Below are 16,855 nucleotides of genomic sequence, written 5' to 3' on the forward strand. Positions count from 1 at the left end.
TTTTGGCGTCGCCTCATCTGTTTACCTTATCTTGTATACAATCAGTTCCTGTTGTTATCTAGTGGTTATCTTTTCTGACACTTGCTAGCTTACTGACCCACTGTGATCTTTTCTAGTCACTTGAAGCTTTGAGTATCATTTTCCGTTTCATTTTTGTGGCGAAGCTCCTTAAGGCGTGGGCTGAGCGTCCCGTCGTAATCGTATGTAGCCACCTTTCGGTTGTTCTTGAACCGGCCATAGAGGGCAGTACTTGTGCATATAACAAAATTCATATACACTGAAAATCGAAAATGGTAGGATACTAGAGGACGTTACTTGTCGTGTAATAAATATAAGAAATAACAGCATATCTATAAAGGGAATGATGATGAGTGGGGCGAAGCGTCCATCAGTCCATCCGTGTGTCTGTTCGTTTGTCTATGCATCCATCCGTTTATCCGTGCGATCATCTGTACATCCGTGCGTCCATTTATCCATGCATCCATCCATGCGTGCGTCTGTCTATCAGTCCCCTCGTGCGTCCATATGTGACTCCATCCATCCGAGCGTCTGTTCTTGCGTTAGTTCATGCGTTATTCTGTTCGCCCATGCATCCCTTCGTTCATCCGTGCGTTCATCCATCCATCCATGCACCCGTCCATTCGTGCATCCGTCCATTCATCCGTCCTGTTTTGCGTCCATCTATCCTTTCGTGCATCTATTCCTGCGTTCGTCCATGCGTCCGTGCGTCAAACAGACAGACAAATGACGAACGGACGTGGCCAGCGGATGGTTTGCCGATAACACCCTCCGAAACTTCACCCTACTTATTATCCTTCACTCCGTCGATATGCTGTGATTTAAGTTAATTTAGGTTAATACGTTATTGGTAATAGGCACTCATCGCAAACGCTAGGGGTTACTTCAGGTGTGCCACAGAGAAGTATACTGGGGCCTTTCCTGTTTATTTATACATAATGACATTGTCAATATTCATGATAACTCAATTTATGTTATGTATGCGGTGAACACCAGTGTATTTTTCAGCGGTTGAAATCCCAACAAACTGATAAGGAAAGCTAAAGAAAGGCTTGCCACACTGGAAGGCTGGTCGAAACTAAGTGCACTTGAAATTAATGAAGCCAAAATGAAAGCGACCATTTTTCGTCGTAAGGGTAAAATTGTATCATTTTGTGAATCTTTGACTTATAGCTTTAAAAATATAGAAATTGTAGCAGCATTGAACATCTTTGGTGTTTGGTTTACGGAAAAGTTGCTGTGGGATGCGCACATCAACCAGGTGTGTTTGGCTGTCTCGCGTTTTGTTGGCCTCTTATACCGCAATAGCTGTGGTCTTCCAACTAATGCCAAATCGTTGCTTTTCAAATCATTGTTTACGTCTCAAGCAAATTATTGCCACCTTGTATGGGGCATGGCACGTGCACATTGTTAAAAAAGCTCTACGTTCTGCAAAACAAAGCTTTCCGCATAATTTATAACTTAGCCAAAGATCACCCTTCTGCACAGCTTTTCCAAGCTGCCGATATCCCTACGGTTTTTAACACGTATAACTTATGCCTTGTTCTTTGATTTAAATATAAAATAAACAGCGATATTTCAATGCTTGCAGATTTGGCCGTATTAGCAGAATATTCTTATTCTTATCCCTAACAACTCATGAGAAAGCATAAAAGAAGAACACCGCACACAAATTACGGGGCCCTGATGCTAAGAACAACTTTGCCCTCTGTGTTAAATCTAATCGCCAAATGACTTTGACATTTATTGTTGCATGTCGGCACTTCATGCTTTTTTGGCGAGCTGATGTCTAAAACGTCAGCTTTCAACTTATCTTGGACGTTTTTTACTGCGTGTAGTATAATGTATGCTTTCTGTGTGTTTATAGTTAAGTACACCACTTTCTGTATACCATCACTGCATGCTGAACTGTATTCGGCTGGCAAGCCTAAAAAAGCGCACAAAAGCTTTTTCTTTCCTTGCCCTCCACTACCTGAAGTGGAAATTAAACGAATAATTGAAAGAATTGATTGATCGAAAACCGTGCGTAAACCTCCGAGCTGCTGTCTCATAGGTATTTACTGACTAGATGCAACTTATATGTACCTTTTTCTCTAGCGATAGCGGTAAACTGCGTTTCATAATTTCAGATTGTCTGCCGAATATGTTGCGTTCTGTCTTTAATTATCCCCTTATTGAGGTCTCATAGTTCGTCTCTGTGGTCACTACGTGTCTCAAGTAGACGTACTTTTCAGTATATTATATATTAGCTGATTTAATTTAGAATAATAATGTAAGGAAACCTCGATTAGAAAGACTTAAGGTGTGGGTTTTCTTATCCTAGAATGCCTTGTTAGTACCGTCTTTTTGCATTTTGAAAAACATAATACTTTACCACTTCTAGAGCACCGCAATCTATGTAAAAGCACTCTTAACAGAATTACGCAAGTGCTGCTGGAAGAGCCATTTATGTCAGTTTTTTTTATGAGAAAAGGGAGCACTTTAAGTGCAGCAGGCATTCTCTGCATTTGTTACCAAGCATAAAGATGTTTATGCTTGGTATCCAGTAAAATGATGTGTAACTGAAGTAAAAAAAGTAAAAAAAAAGTTTACTCAAGCTATACTTTAGGACATTATTATGGGGTAAAGCAGGTGACTTTACAGATAGGGTATTGCGGAAATTACGGTACAGCAAGTTGACAAGTGAGAAAGTAAAAGTGGGAATACTGTCAGCAAATTAAACAATTTTTACTGGACTTGGAATGAAAACTTCAATGTTCGGCGTATTTCGACATGTACAGCAGAGAGTTGCCATAAGCCCTGGCCAGTCGGTAGACCATGTCTAGGCACATAGGTAACAAAGGAAAACGAAAGGGCGAAGTGCTGTCTGTCTTATTTGTACCTATGTTCAATAGTGCGTTGGTTTGACTTAGTTTTTCCACAGCTCAGGCACTGTTTCCGAAATCAAGAAGGTCCAGTGCACGAAACACAAAGAAAGAACGCAAACCAACTAGACCAACACTCCTTTTTGCTGCCGTTACTTAAAAAATGTCTGATATAATCAATGAGTGCATGAACATCATTAGTAAAAGAGGCTTACCCGATGGAGGCAGAATTGTGAAACGCTGAATCTTGATGTCCTCAACAATTACAGGCGTATCGTGGATATGCCTTCCATACTGACTGGCAATGAACTGCCAAGCAAATACTACATAGCCAGTGCCAGGAAACAGGACACGTCCATCTAGCTGATGACCAGCGAGATAGTTGTCCTTGCTGTGGGCTTCTATGCCGACTTCCAAGATATCTTCCTTGGCCTGCAAGTGCCCGCGAAATCATTCAGCTTAGTTAAGAATGTTACACTATTTGGCTCGATGAAATAATATGCGCGCCGTAATTATATTTCTTGCACTAGCTCACGGGGGCCACGAAACCTACTTCTGTGTGACCACGTTGCACAAGACCTCGAGAAAATCGCGGTCTTCGCACTCATTTGTATTCTTCTCGTGAGACGCGCAGACTTCTAAAAAAATGGGGGTATGACTTTTTAGCGTAAAGGATCAGTTATTTTCCAATTTTTTCACGATTTCTGGATGCGAAATATCAAGTATTGGGGTCAACGCGTCCTCATCGGAAAAAGGGGATGAGACATTCATCAAGCATGCTTTATCAGTCAATTTGAAAAGTTCACCATGTGGTTAGCAATACACCCTGCGTGGTTATTTTGAATACGGTGCTACAATAGAGAGTATTACGGGTGCACTCTAAAAAATGCCAGGCCTGCGCGGTTGGCGCAGCACAGTTACAGCGAAAGCTAAAAAAATGGCCTTTCGGAGCCTTTTCAAAATACTCATTGGGCCACTACTGCAAGCACACTTGCTTGGTACACAGTAAAAATTTTTGCACCCAAAAGGGTGTAAAAAGGGTGCTTTTACGAGAAAGCACCCTTTGCAACACTCTTTAACACCCATAAATGGTCGATTGAAAAAAAAAGCACCCCTTTGTTTGGGTGCTTGCCTCAATAGACCCTTAAATAGGCTCTAAGGGTGCTTTTGTGCCTGAGAAGGGTGTAGGTGCCGATTCATCAGATGGAATATGCAGCATAAGAAGAACACATAATTATAATATTTGGGATCTTACGTCTCAAAAACCTGATATGATTATGAGGGTCGTCGTAGTGGAAAGCTGCAGAGATTTTCACCATTTGGTGTTCTTTAATGAGCGCTCATATCGCACAGTGCAAAGGCTTCTCCTTTTCGCCTCCGCCTTAATTCGACGGCCACGGCCGGCATCGAAACCGCGACCTTCGGATTGGCAGCCGAGCAGCGCAGCTACTGCACGAATATGTGGACCTTGCGTTAAATGACGGCCTAATTGACTTAGAATGTGTGAAGGTGCTCTCCGAATACAGCAGAATGTCAGCAGAAGCAAATCGCGTTTCATATATAATGGCAATTAACTGCAATCCATGTTACGAAAGCTTTCCTTAGCGTTGGCTATAAGCTGCATGTTTGCTATGGATTATATACACACAAATAATGTTCGCCCGAGTATGGGTGTGTGTGCGTGTAAGCGCGATTGTGTGTACACCCGTGCATGTGTGCGTGCGCGTGTATGTGCGAGTCCGTGCTTGTGTTAAGCGTGCCTGTGCACATGTTTACGCCCATGCATGCGTGCGTTTACGGTCGCGTGTGTGTGTGACCGTATGTGTGTGTACGTGTATGTGTGTGCGCCTGTGAATAAGTATGCGTGTGTATCAGCCCGTGCGCCCTCGAATTTCGTGTGTGTGTGTGTGCGGGGGGGGGGAGGCACTGCTTCTTATTGTTTAAGGTCCCACACCTGTTCATACTAGGAGTCTATATGGGAGGTGGCTTAAGGAATGGCGGTTGTCAACGCACTGTACATGGACTATTCAGTACATGGAAAACAGCTGCACATTTTCGTACTTGATCGTTGCTTACGAACTTGCTGTGATAGCTGATTAGGTATGCTGAGGTGCTTCTACGCTCAAAAACGTGGGTTATGACCAATTCCCACGGAAAGCTGTCACTGCACTTATGCACAACCATCGTTTATATTAACAACGTTTAACAAGAACGTGCCCTGCCTTTGCTACAGGTGCTTAGCTAGCTCATTGGGTAACCATATGGAATTATGTGCTGATCATGTGGTCAGCAAAAAGCTTGTTATAACAACCTCGGCACGTTTCGTGGTGCGTGACAAGCCTTCTAAACATCCGCGACTGTGGATTAATTTGTTCCAGCTTCGACTACGCATTCAGTGTTTGCGGCACTATACGCGCAATTGCCCGACACAGACAATGCGGAAAGAAATTCCTCTGGAAAAAGGTGTAGCGATGCTCTCCCGCAAATGCCACCGAGGACGAAATAATTATTGTTTCTGGCCATTTTATGGTGCACTTTGTTTTCCGCAAGTTTTGCTTCACTATTTTTCGCCCACTGCAATTGCATTCCGTCAAAATACTCTAACAACCCGAGGCTGGTAAATAACCTGCGTCGCTGTGCGACTGGCTGGAAGGAGAGTTGCCATTTACAAGGAGTCATTCCGCGAGGAACGGCCGTCCGCCGTATGCGCCATAGCGTTTGCTCTTCGGCGCCGTCCTGGCGGGTTTTCCGCTTCTCCCCCCCCCTGCTCACCCCGGCTAGCGTTGCTCCCACAACGGCGGCGTAGATAAGCGAATAGTTGCGTCACCAAACACCTGCGTCGACAGCTGTGGCGCCGCCGCCAGTGCCTCCTCTTTCTCTCTCTCAACGTCGCTCTCTCTGTCTCATCGTCTTTCAAATGCGTTGCGTTGGTCTGGGGTCTTGGTCGCTGTGTGTGTTCTAGCGAACAGGCGCATATTCAATGGTGGTCACGCATGACACCGTGTTCGAAGTGACGCTCGGATTAAGGAATATTCATGGAGTGGCGGACACGGACAACGTGGGCCTGTTAACGGTGAGTGTACTGTTTTCGTAAATAGTAATCATACAGCGCTAGTGGGCGCCTGCAGCAGCTCTGCCGAAGTAGGCTGCCAGCCATTTACAACAGCATGCGTTCGCGGGCCTGTTGCAGATGCCCGATTAAACGTGTGACTTAACGAGTTCACACTGCTGTGCGCGATGTTGTGTAAGTGCATGCATCACTCATACAGTGAGTGATGTGATCACTTAACAAGGGTGGGATTAGTTGCTGATCGCACATTGTCTCTACACTGCACAAAGTGATTTATATTGTTTTAAGATGTGCTTTGGACTACATCGTAATAACATTTATATTAATACTCAAATGTGCAACGTGCTTCTGTAGGTGTAAGCGCAAAAAAAGAAAGAAAAAGCAAAAATTATGTACAGAGGCGCACTGTACGAAATGGCTTTTTTTTGCTTAAAGACGGTATAGTTGGAGGTGCTGATATGCCGCGATGCTCCCAGCACGTGCGCCCCGGTCTTTTAAGCTATTTAGGACAAGTGCCACCAGCAACAGGGAAAGGTCTAGCAGATTTCCAAAGGCGCGTTGTTGTGGCCATCGCCGTGCGTTGTTTTCCCTCGTTTCTGTTTGCTGTTTTCGTGCTTTGCCTTCATCTGCGATAACGTTCGGCGTTATAACAGAATCGAGAGAGTATACGTGACTGTGGGAGCTATGCGCGGTAGCTCTAGCATAAGCCATGGCTGCTGCAACGTAGACGGCGTCCGCGCGCGTTGGTGTCGTTCGAGCGCTCCTACTTGCTTGATTGTGTTTAACTGAGTATTTAGGCACGGGTTACGTTTGTAAATCCCGTGGTCAATAATCGCTAATAGCGTGCCCCTGATTGCCATCAGTGGATTGGCTTGGTTGTCGAAATATGCCAGACGCTTTTTCTGAAAGCAAGCTTTGATTTCTTTTTTAATAGAAGTACTTTCATATGTGCAAGGCAGTGCCTATTGCAGGCCCGCAACTCTTTAAAAACTGGACGAGCTATCACACCTTTTATCAAATTACAATGAATTGAGATGATTGAATTATAGATGACGAATTTCTGTGCTAGATTAGGTGCACAAAACACATGTTCGCAGCCCTACGTCTAGAAAGCAGGCAAATAGGAAGCACAGCGTCAAATTTGGATTAGATTCCATTGACGGAGCGTCTTGTGAGAGTAGAAAGAACGAGAAAATTGTTCGTTTTTGATGCCCTTATAGAGGCAGTCAGAATTGCACTGATTGGTGACTTGTAACAATTCCTCAGATTGTGAGAGGCGTGATTAAAGTCAGTAAGTCTTTTACTTTTTTTTTTGCAGACCTCTTCGCTAGTGCCACGCCCAAGATCATTTGTTCTCATGTAAAAGAGAAAGCAGAGATGTCTTCACTGTTTGTACATGAAGAGGTAAGTTTCTTGTGCATTTTGATTAATGTTACATGTTCTTAACGTTGTACTTTAGGAATTGTTTTTCACACTGGCTCACTACCCTAGAAGGAATTTGATTCTTAGGTGAGTTCAGGCTTTCGTAAGTGCCATTTTTGAGCTGTAGTCTTACAACTTCACCTCATTTCGGGAATTTGCTGTATGCTGGAAAACTCTTATCTTTATCATACGTAATTATTGGAATGTATGGGTTGCATGCTTTTAGTTCAGTGTAATGCCAATTGCACGCCATTTCGAAGGATACACACGACACATTCTATATAGGGTGCTGCCAGAACAGCACGAACATCCTTTTATGAGAAGTCATATTTGCTCTTATTACAGGATGAGAGGGTGCCGCTGACGTCCTGGGTAGTCTACCCCCTGGCCCCAGCCTAGAGCAAGCCTACTTCCTGAACCTCCACATGGATAACCGAAAAATCTTCCGTGTCAGTAATGGCGAAGAAGGAGTGACAGCACTGATGAGTTGATTTTTTTTATTTTCAACATTGTCTACGGCCGCAAGGCCTTTAACATCCACTGTGATTGAGCGGCTTTTTCTCGGCGTGAGTTTGGAGTTTATCAAAGAAGTTGTTCAGGCAGTACGACACTGAAAATTTTAGTGTCACAATGCCTGAACAACTTTTTTTAGTGTGGTCATGGTAGATGAACAAACATTGTTATTTGTGTAAGTTATTTTGCTTAAATATAGCTGGACCATTCCATGCCAAACGTCCCAGCCACTTTGGCGACCATCTGAATTGTATTTGAAAAAAAAAGTGCTGACTTACTGCGTTGAAAACAGTGAACTGCTAGAATATTTCAGTGAGAAAAAAAAGTTTTGTTCATGTGGCTGGCTTATAACTTCCTGGCATAATGCCGTCTGTGTGCTGTTTGTGGAAAATTTCGTTTTAAATCTACCGCTTATTTTTTCTAAAGCAAATTCGGTCTACTTGTTAAGTAAATGTGCTTCTGTAAGGTATTTGAAGCTCAATAATAATAATGCAATTTTTTTGCCACATTCGCTTCCAAGAATAAAGGCAAAATGTGTTATGTTTGCATTTTTTATTGCAATATTGCACTTTGTATGAATATCTGAGCAGTGAATACTTACTCCACCGAAGGTATATTTTGAGGAAAAAATATCTTTAGACCTCTCAAGCTGCTGAAATATACGAGAAAATATCATGAATTTCACAAAATTGTTATTTTTGTCCGTATTGAGATGCAATTTGCTCCATGTTGCGATACAATGAAAACTCATCATTATACCTGAATTGTAAGAAAATGAAATTGTTTCTGTAACAAAAATCTTATTGCAAAAAGGACAGTAAAGAGCGCTGTCAACTGAATTTTATTGAAGGTGCTACGAGCGTTTTTATACTGAGCACAAGACCAGGGCTCATCTGCAACAACACATGTGTCACCATGACAAAATAATTTTAACCGAGAAAAGAATACTCTTTTTCGGAAAAGATAAGTGAAGCTGTACTGATGCATCGATCCTTGGCCTTTCTGATAAAGAGTTCTAAAATCTCTCATTTTTCTGCTTGCTTTTTTTTCAAAAACCGTGTTTTATGAAACCTAGGACTACACTTACATTCTTTACAGTGCCCGGCCATGAGACTACTATAGCCCTTCTTAACATTTAAAGCATGCTCTCTTGCTTGATCATTGAAGCATTGCCCAGTTGGTCCTATGTTTACTTTTCCACATGTTAGCGGCATCTTACACACATTAGATTGGCATTCAGTAAACCTATTCTAGTGACGAATGTGCAAGATTGACTATTCCTGTTGCTGTAAGTACATGCACTTTTGAAAGCTTGCAAGGGGTGGAAAACAACAATGTCATATCTGCTGGCTCTTTTCCTAAAATTGTGAGACACCTTACGTACGTAGTACCGTGTGACATGCAAAGGTGATTGGTCAGTCTCTTTTTCTTTTGGTCCTGTTTTCTTTAACTTTACTTTCTGCAGGAGGGTTTCGCAAACAAGTGTGATGATGCTGTTGGGGTATTGGCTGGTGCTATCAGCCCAGGAGTGCTAAGAATGTTCTGCCTTTTCATAGTGGGCATTCAAAATTAGTAGAAAGAGAAATTGATACCACATGTACTCAGGCCACCCTTCAGAAGTCATGTTAGCGCAAGGGTGAGGTCAGGTTTAAAAACCAGATTAAAAGAATAAAAGATGCTGGGTATCCCAACAGAATCATCACACCCGTTTGCGAAACCCTCCTGCATAAAGTAAAGTTAAAGAAGACAGGACCAACAAAAAACAATGACCAAAACCTTTGCATGTTATACCACATCATGTGTCTCACAATTAAAAAAATTGCCAGCAGATATGATATTAGCGTGTTGTTTTCCACCCCTTGCAAGCTTTCAAAAATGTGTGTACTAAACAGCAACAGGAATAGTCAATCTTGCCCCATTCGTCACGAGAATAGGTTTACTTAATGCCAATTTAACGTTTGTAGAAGTATTTTTTATCAGGTAAACCAATGATCAGTGCATCACTACACGTTCACTCATCCTTTCCGAGAGGGAGTATTCTTTTCACAGTTAAGATTATTTTGTGGTGCTCACAGGTGTCGTCGCGCATGAACACAGTTCTTGTACTCCGTATAAAAGCGCTCGTAGCACATTCATTAAATTCAGTTGACAGTCGGTGGTCTTTCCTGTCCTTTCTGTCTCTTCCTGAAGTTGTCGCGCTGTGACTAGTACACAACCACGATGAACCAACTCTCCCAAATTAAGCTCTTGTTACGTAACACGTAGACCGAGTTTCGTATGGAAAGAAGGAGCGGTGCTTTTAAAATAAAATTTTTCACATACAACACCTAGACGGCATTCCAGGAAGTTCAGAGGGCAGCCACGTGACCAAAAATTTTTCCTCTCCTAAATATTCCAGAAGTTCACTATTTTCAATGCAGTACGAGTTTTTCGAATACATTTGAGATGGTTGCCAAAATGGCTGGGACGTTTGGCATAAAGTGAGCCAGCTGTGTCATTAGCCATAATTATGCATTACCTCTTGTTTTTTGTGTGTTTTGACTCAGTTTTGTGTTCGTTTTTAGCTCATTGTGTTTCTGATCATATTGTATTGGTTTCTTAAGTATTCGCTAAAGTTATATGTGCGAAAACCCGTATATGTTTGCATGTACATGATTTCTCATAACCAATTGTTATACATCCAGGAATACAAAGCTTAATCCACTGTGATTGTATACATTTGAAAACACTATCCATATATATTTTTGTGTGCATCACTTCTTGGGAACGATTGTGTACATGAAGGCATATGTAGTGAAATCATGGTGATTGTATATATTTGAAAGAATCATTAGTATACATTTGCCTGTATTTCATTCCTGTTAATCGATTGTGTACATGAAGGAGTATTAAACTGGAAACCACTGGGATTGTAGATACTTGAAAGAATTACAGGGATATATTAGTGTATATTTCATTTGTAGTCATTATGTACTTGAAGCAGTATACTAAACTGAAACCAGTGTAATTGTATGTTGCAAAGAATTGTCAATAAAGTGAAACTGAACAAATATAATAAACATTTGAGGTGTTGCATGTGTAGTGTACGTATACGTGAACATATATCTGGTGAAAAAGTTGTGTGGCAGACGAAAAGTTTATGTTTTATTTGCCTATTAAATAAACGCAATATGCAAGGGCAGCAAGGCTTCATTTTTTGTAACGCGCATTATGCATATACTGTGAAGTATATATAGATCCAGCACAAGTTCATACACGATAGTACGCGTTTATATTTTTGCCCAGATGCAATGAATGGAGCTCGACAGGTGGCGCACCATTGATAATCAGGACCACTTTCTTCAAGTAGTGTGTAATCAGTGCATGCGGATATCTATTAGTGCAGTCTAAAAGAATACTGGCACCCCTGCCATGGGCACTCAACACCCTTGTGCACCCTTCTCGCACCCTCCTCAGAGGGTGCTAAAAAAGTGATGGACATCGAAGGCACCCTTCCTTAAGGGTATTTTTGTAACACCCTACAGTTTTTTTACATGTACACCCTATTCTAAGGGTGCATGAAAAAGCACCCTTTTTGGAAGGTGCTGAATTAACACCCTTAGGGTGTCGTCTATGGGACAAGCTCATTTGCACCCTTCTGGGTGTTAAAATTTTTACTGTGTACTCACTAGGGCATTAATAAGAAAGTTTTGGGTAGTATGTCGGCATTCGCTATGCTATCTTTCGTCATTCTTCGGAGAAGCATGGTATCTGCTAAACGCTTGCTAGGAATTATGTGCCCATTGTCCATGCAGTGGCTGACAACGATGAGGAATTATGGCTGAAGTACGTATACGCCACAGTTAATACGGAACAAGAACAAGCTTTTGAAAGTGGTAGGAGCATTGGATGGCCAACTTGTTACGCTAATCACATTGTACAACGACTGGTTGTTCGTTCGCTGTTGTAAAACGCTTTATAAGTCATATTACCGCAATTGCTTACCCCCATCAAGCCTGCTTAAGGCAAGTTCGACAACAAGCCACAAGAAACGGAGTAGCTCAGTAGTAGAATACTGGCCGGCACCAAACGAACCCGGCTTTCAGCCCCACTGTGCCATCGGTGCTAGGTCATGTCAGCTTATTGCAAGTTTGACAACAAGTTACAAGCACCGGCGTAACTAAGTGGTAGAATATTTGACTTGCACCGAGCGGACCCGAGTTCAAGCACCACTGGGTCGTTGGCGCCAGGTATTTTTTCTAATTTCGCGCGATGTGGTTACGGACCCCGGCGGCGGTGACGGACAACATGCAACTGTGGGTGACCCAAGTTTTGACCTCATAACAGCTTTTGCTGTAAAACAAAGAGAGTGCTGGGCGCTGTCTTTGGGAGAGTACTTTCTTGTTCTAAATTTCACTCTCTTTTGCAGAGTACTTCCCCTCTTGTTGAGGCAGAGTGCAGTGACTCCCCTAGAACGGGCCGAGCACTCCTCCTCAACAGAGTAACACAACGCTACACGTAGTAGAGTATCATTACCCTACCGAGGAGAATAACAGTGCGCCTCATGAAAAACAATAGCGGAACTTGGGTGGATATCGGGCTGTTTAATTATTTTTGACAAATTTTCTTGTACGTTGTTCGCAAGAATGGCTAAATAAAAAGGATGTCTAAATAATTAAGACAAAAAAGGGTTATAAAGAATTCGGAAGGACCTCTAAACTTCGACTTCAGTACATACTGCACATAGCGAGCCTGACACGGTAACCACAACAGCACACTGAAAGACGGTACACCAGTTTATAATTTCTCATGTCATAAGAAATGTTTGTGCTTTGACTGCATTTTCTTGTTTTGAAGTGCAGATTTCGGTGGTTTTGCGCCTCTCAAAACCAGGCGTACTGTATCTAACGTACTTATTGTGTTTGTTTTGCGCTTCGTGAGATCATAACGTCTATCCGACACGTACTTTAGAGTGGAAAAAATAAAAAAATTGCGTGACTGATAATATATGAGCGGCATTTGCACTGACTCGTGAAGTGGGTAATCATTTCTGCGTACGAAACAACGCGCCTCTGAAGTGTACAACGCGCCTCTGAAGTGTTTTAGATCTTTTCCCCTTTTGACATATTTTCGGCCTTTCTTGTTCACGGTCTTGTTCACCTTCTATGGCTGAAATTGAAATGCTTTACTGTAGCCATAGCGTACGCTAGGCTTACGGCAGCATACCGCGTGTGCGATGGTGGTAGCAATAATTATCAATATTATATAAGAAGAATGGCATCGCTGTTTGCGTCGAGCTTCAATCTTGACCAATTCTATAAGATAGTATTCGCTTATTTCACTACGCAGGTCCGAAGCTAAAAGCACGGATATTAAGAGCTCCAAGTGCTTTACAGTGTGCTGAAATTCACTGGCACGCGCGGCAAAAGCTGTTCTCTTTGTTAATCAGGTCTACCACCTCAACAAGCAAATGAAGCACGTTTCAATGCGTACATGTTAATCTTCTCTACCACCTCAACAGGCAAATGCAGTACGTCTCACTGCGTACATGGTAATCACCTCTACCGCCTCAACAAGCAAATGCAGTACGTCTCACTGCGTACATGTTAATCTTCTTTACCACCTCAACAAGCAAATGCAATACGTCTCACTGCGTAAGTGTTATTCTTCTCTACCGCCTGAACAAGCAAATGCAGTACGTCTCACTGCGTATACGTTAATCTTCTCGATCGCCTCAACAAGCAAATGCAGTACGTCTCACTGCGTACATGTTAATCTTCACTACCGCATCAACAAGCAAATTCAGTACGCCTCACTGCGTACATGGTAGTCACCTCTACCACCTCAACAAGAAAATGCAGTACGTCTCACTGCGTACAAGTTAATCTTCTCTACCGCCTCAACAAGCAAATGTAGTACGCCTCACTGCGTACATGGTAATCACCTCTACCGCCTCAACAAGCAAATGCACTACATCTCACTGCGTACATGTTAATCTTCTGTATTGTCTCAACAAGCAAATGCAGTACGTCTCACTGCGTACATGTTAATCTTCTTTACCGCCTCAACAAGCAAATGCGATACCTCTCACTGCGTACATATTAATCTTCTCTACCGCCTGAACAAGCAAATGCAGTATGTCTCACTGCTTACATGTGTGTTTAATAAGTAGTGCTAATCACTCGCGATGTGCCGACGCATCCAAATGTAACCAGAAGCAGGAGTATAACCACGTTTTGCTCTCTCATGCCTCAAGAGTATATGTGCACACATGTGCTCAAAAAGAGGTACAATAAAAAGCAGTTTCATTATCTCATTTCATACAGAGCGAAAATTATTTTCACTCTATTGGATGCTTTACGAGAGTGAGAGAACACTCTGAAGAGTAACTTGGTCGTTTTACGGCTGTGGTACATTCTGCAGTCTATAGAGTGTATGTTCAATGTGATTTTTTTAATTCTTTAGCAATCATGAAATTCTTGAACTTTTCCCTAGAACGGCGGCCTTCGGCAACCATGTTGTTTTATATTTAGTGTGGAAGAAGTGATCTAAGTGTTTTGCTGGTGGAAAATTACCTATACAGAAAGAAACATCCATATCACTTTTGAGTATTTTTCAAGCTTTTACGATGCTATCTTCACTTAAGTTCTCACCCAATCAAGCCTTTGGAGCCATATGCAGTGACCAGAAGTAAATACTCACAGAAAAACTGTTGTGCAAAGCGCAGACCTTCTGAGCTCGTCAGGGCATTTGCAAGCTGTGTAGCCACAGTTTACGAGTGCAAAATGTATAGACTTAAGAAGCAACAGGTTCATATAAAGCTTCTATTATTAAAAAGCTTAACATTCTTTTTTTTTGAACGCTCTACCAGGAAAAATAAATATATACATTGTCGGTCACTTGTTCTTCGTCTTTGCTTGTGTTGCTTCGCACAAGATTTTTACAAGAATAAATGAACCAGGTAGGCCTGGAAAACATTTTGCTAGGTCACTGCCGTATAGCCATTATCGTGGCAACAAAAAGTTCCACAACCAAGCACGTTGGAAGCTGGCCCTAACATGGTGCCATTTCGAATCTGTTGTTTAGTGAGAGCGCCAACACGTACTACTACCGATTTATGGGGCTCAGTGCACCACGTAAACCCTTATGAACAACAGTCAATTTCTATACTTTTGTAACAGCACATTACGACCGTATGCTTCAATCTATCTTGTTAAACGAGGTCAAGTCTCTGCCATCACTTAGTGCGTTAGGAGTGTTGGACAAGCCACGAAGGCGGTCTATACACAGCTTTATCCAGATGTTTTAAACAATGTTTTGTGGCATCAGGTAGCTCTGTCATTTTGGTGCAACTTGGTTTAAAATATTTGTTTGTCTTTAAAGAGAGAAAATATTCAAGAAAACCACTATGAAAAACGGAATGCCATCGGACTTATGGAATGAGTTTTCGCTATTGAAGTATCTTACTGCACACACATCAGGTTTGCAGGAGTGCTGAAATTTAATTTCATTTTCGGAATAACCTGTTCACAAAAATGTTATCTATATTATTGCCGTTTTATAAAAAAAGCTTGCCAGTGCTCTTGTATTTCGTAGATGAATTACCACCCGTGGCTTAGCCAGGGTGAGGGTCGGGGAGGGGGGCTCAAACTTCCCGAAACTTTTCCATTTTGCTCGTGCGTATATCCACGCACACTTACAAACGCACCCGTTAGCATACAGAAACTTTAGTCAATCTACGCTGCCCCTGAAAAAAATTCTGGCTACAACCCAGATTACCACTCTATACAAAGCACGCAGGCTTCATACGGACGGCTGTCAATTTTAACACATTTGTAAAAATTACGTAAGGTGATTGGGCAAACTTTGTCGATGTAAGCGATTGTGCAGATGATTAGCCCGTGAAATTTGAACGTTGTGAAGTTGTTTGGTATTGTAGTCAGGCATGAAGCTGGCACACTGTCACAAAGTCTACAGCCACACTTGGCCACGATGAAACCTATTATCTAAAGAGTTCTTCCCACAGAGCAACAATTACTCAATTTATTTTAAATTACTATTTTCTATTGCTTCGTAAAGCACACAAATAGATGATACCTGTTCAGGCGAAGGAAAATCTTTCCATTGTGCAACATCCCAGCTTTGAGAATGGTCCCAGCCAACCAAGTGACCAATGTTTGGGGTACCGCGGGGCAAGGGCCACGGAACTGGAGGGTACATCACTGACAAGTCCATCTCCACTCCAAGGATATGAAGTTTTCCCAACGAGCGCAGAAAATATTCCACATTGTCCACATGGCGCTTCATGAGGCCCACGCAGCTGGCATCAGGGCCTACAGCTCTTCGCAGGATCGCCTGAAAAATGTCCAAGCACACGCCCAGCAAGGAATAGTTTAGATGGACATGAATTAGCACAGTAAAAAAACGCTGCCAAAAGTTCATGCTACTTGCTCAAAAATGAAAGATATAGAATACCGCTACGCGTGATTCATGACAACCACAAGATTGGGTAGAGGGAAGAGAAATGCCAGTCGTTCTCTTCCGGGTAAACTGCGAGGCACATGAGTCTATTTGTCCCATCAACAGCATCTAATCAAACAGGCTCGGACAGCACGTGCCGTTTTATGGAGAAGCAGGAATTTCCCAATTGACGCTGCTGTTAGCCGAAGCCGTGCACGAGCGTGTGACGATTCGTGGTAAGACAAAAAAAAAAGGAAATGCTCTAATGAACTCTAAGGCATGTGCTCGGAGAAATCAAATTACTTGAACAACAGTAACTCCGACAAGACTGAAGCAAACTTTTTCCCAGATATGTTGCAAGGAAGTAGGGGGGTAAAACCTACCTATTCATCACTACGACAATATATGAGCACTCTTTCCTTATTTGAGCTCTCTCGCGAAAGAAAATTTGAAAACATGCATTTCGTGTGATGACTGATTTGAAGCAAATTTATGATGGGAGATCCGTGAAATGAGGTCAGATGGAAAA

General features: G+C 42.3%; 1 protein-coding gene and 1 long non-coding RNA gene across 2 annotated transcripts in view; one reads left to right on the forward strand and one right to left on the reverse strand.

The window, feature by feature from the left end:
- The window catches only part of LOC119179504 (fatty acid synthase), a 190,165-nt gene that overhangs the window by 46,678 nt on the left and 126,632 nt on the right, over positions 1–16,855 (reverse strand). Inside the window, exons 12-13 of the mRNA XM_037430591.2 lie at positions 15,964–16,221; positions 3,098–3,314 (exon numbers count right to left, since the gene is read on the reverse strand). Of these exons, the coding sequence (XP_037286488.2) occupies positions 3,098–3,314; positions 15,964–16,221 (475 nt within the window). The remainder of the gene's footprint in view (positions 1–3,097; positions 3,315–15,963; positions 16,222–16,855) is intronic.
- Positions 5,769–7,750, forward strand: LOC142767604 (uncharacterized). Its single transcript, XR_012885046.1, has 3 exons — positions 5,769–5,955; positions 7,271–7,356; positions 7,720–7,750. It is a non-coding gene; the product is annotated as an uncharacterized LOC142767604 (long non-coding RNA).

The sequence above is a fragment of the Rhipicephalus microplus genome, chromosome 7 (assembly GCF_043290135.1).
Source record: "Rhipicephalus microplus isolate Deutch F79 chromosome 7, USDA_Rmic, whole genome shotgun sequence".
Taxonomy (NCBI): domain Eukaryota; kingdom Metazoa; phylum Arthropoda; class Arachnida; order Ixodida; family Ixodidae; genus Rhipicephalus; species Rhipicephalus microplus.